Raw genomic sequence first — 1,578 nt, 5'->3', positions numbered from 1 at the left:
AAATTAGAACTGCAAGCAAGCGAAATAAAGCTTTACAATAAATTAATAAGTAAGTATGCATTTTAAGGTTATTTATAGGATCTTGACAAAGATGGTCTTTTGGAATTTTATTGCAGGAAAATTGAAATAAAGAGAGAAAAACATTGAAAAGGCTTAAATGTTATAATATATGTATTGTAGCTTAAATGTTATAGTATATGTATTGTAGTTTCCGTGAAATAAAATTCCATATATTGTACATCTTGATCAAATCTCTGAACAGAAATGATACTATATTCGTTGCTTAAGTAATAACTTTTTTATGAAAAAATATATACTTTTATGCTTGAAAAACATATTTCAATTATTTACAAATATCTTTTAACAATGAAAAAACAGTAATAGTAAATTTGTCTACTCTGATCACTTTCAGACGATGATGTTTACAGTAAACAATACATAGAACTCCTGGTAAAAAATGGTTTGCTTAAATTTGATAAGGAAAATCAAGAAATTGTGGAAATATTTCGGATAATCAAAAATAAGTAAGTAAAGATGAAGTCAATTGTATGTCGATTTTTAGTATCAATGTTTCAATATTAATCAAAAATAATTGTATACAATCTCAAACTTCTTCTTGCTAAAATAATCGAAGTCTTATGTAATTCAAATAGAATATACATATCAATAAAAGTAAAAATATAATAAGAATATGTGTTTTATTACAGAGAAAATTTGATATTCCATACAAACTTGGTTAATTTGGACCACAATGATCGAGGGCAGCTATTAACAATGCATAATGAAGAAAACGAAGGTACACATTCAAAATTCGGATCGGAGGAATACGTGACAAAAATTGACAGAAGTTGCGGTAAATAGATTTCATTAGCAATATTAATACTTCATATTAATTGCTCGGTGTTGCAATACCAGTACAATATTATAATAGCATATTATGCAAAATTCATATTGATTTTCAGCTTCGTAATTTTTTTATATTCAGAAAATTTTGCATGAAACGTTTGTTTATATCCACATAGCACACAAAGCCCAAAAGAATTCATTAGTAGATATTCAGTTTTATGTAATTAATTCTGAGTTCATTTTCAGGTGCAAAAAAATCCCTTGTAGAAAAAGAATTCTTTTTGCATTAAATAAATTCAGAATTGGTGACATACATATAACTGACAATGAGTTCTTTTTTCATTCTCTGTGCTATCTGGGTATGTTATTGCAAAGGAAATTCGATTTATTAATATAATATGTCATTAATTATTTCTAATATTATAATTACAAAATATAAAATTACAATATCTAAAAAAATTGTTATTTAGATTTCTGGAGCGATTCAGCAACATCGTTCATGTTGGACAAATTAGAATCATACTTGGCCAATATTGGTCCCATGAAAAGATTTAAAACAAAAAAACAAATGTGGCTACAAATATCAAAAGATATGGCAGAAATGTTGAATGTTTCGAAAACTCCGACACAAATTGAGAACCGATACAAAACTGTTCTTAAGAGGAAAAAAAAGGCAATAGAGAATAACAGTAAATCTGGCAGTTCCAGAGAGGAAGTGCCATTTCTTATACA

At 26.9% G+C, this 1,578-nt stretch overlaps 1 protein-coding gene across 1 annotated transcript in view; it reads left to right on the top strand.

The window, feature by feature from the left end:
• Window positions 1-6: 6 nt before the first annotated feature.
• Window positions 7-1,578, top strand: part of LOC105458153 — a gene marked incomplete at its 3' end in the record, with an annotated part of 13,451 nt that continues 11,879 nt past the window's right edge. The window contains exons 1-4 of the mRNA XM_011703248.1: window positions 7-49; window positions 413-524; window positions 708-853; window positions 1,317-1,561. Coding sequence (XP_011701550.1) covers window positions 775-853; window positions 1,317-1,561 — 324 coding nt within the window. The remainder of the gene's footprint in view (window positions 50-412; window positions 525-707; window positions 854-1,316; window positions 1,562-1,578) is intronic.

Source organism: Wasmannia auropunctata, unplaced genomic scaffold, assembly GCF_000956235.1.
Source record: "Wasmannia auropunctata unplaced genomic scaffold, wasmannia.A_1.0 LD334625.1, whole genome shotgun sequence".
In the NCBI taxonomy this organism is placed as follows: domain Eukaryota; kingdom Metazoa; phylum Arthropoda; class Insecta; order Hymenoptera; family Formicidae; genus Wasmannia; species Wasmannia auropunctata.
This window is presented reverse-complemented; position numbering and strand designations above follow the sequence as displayed.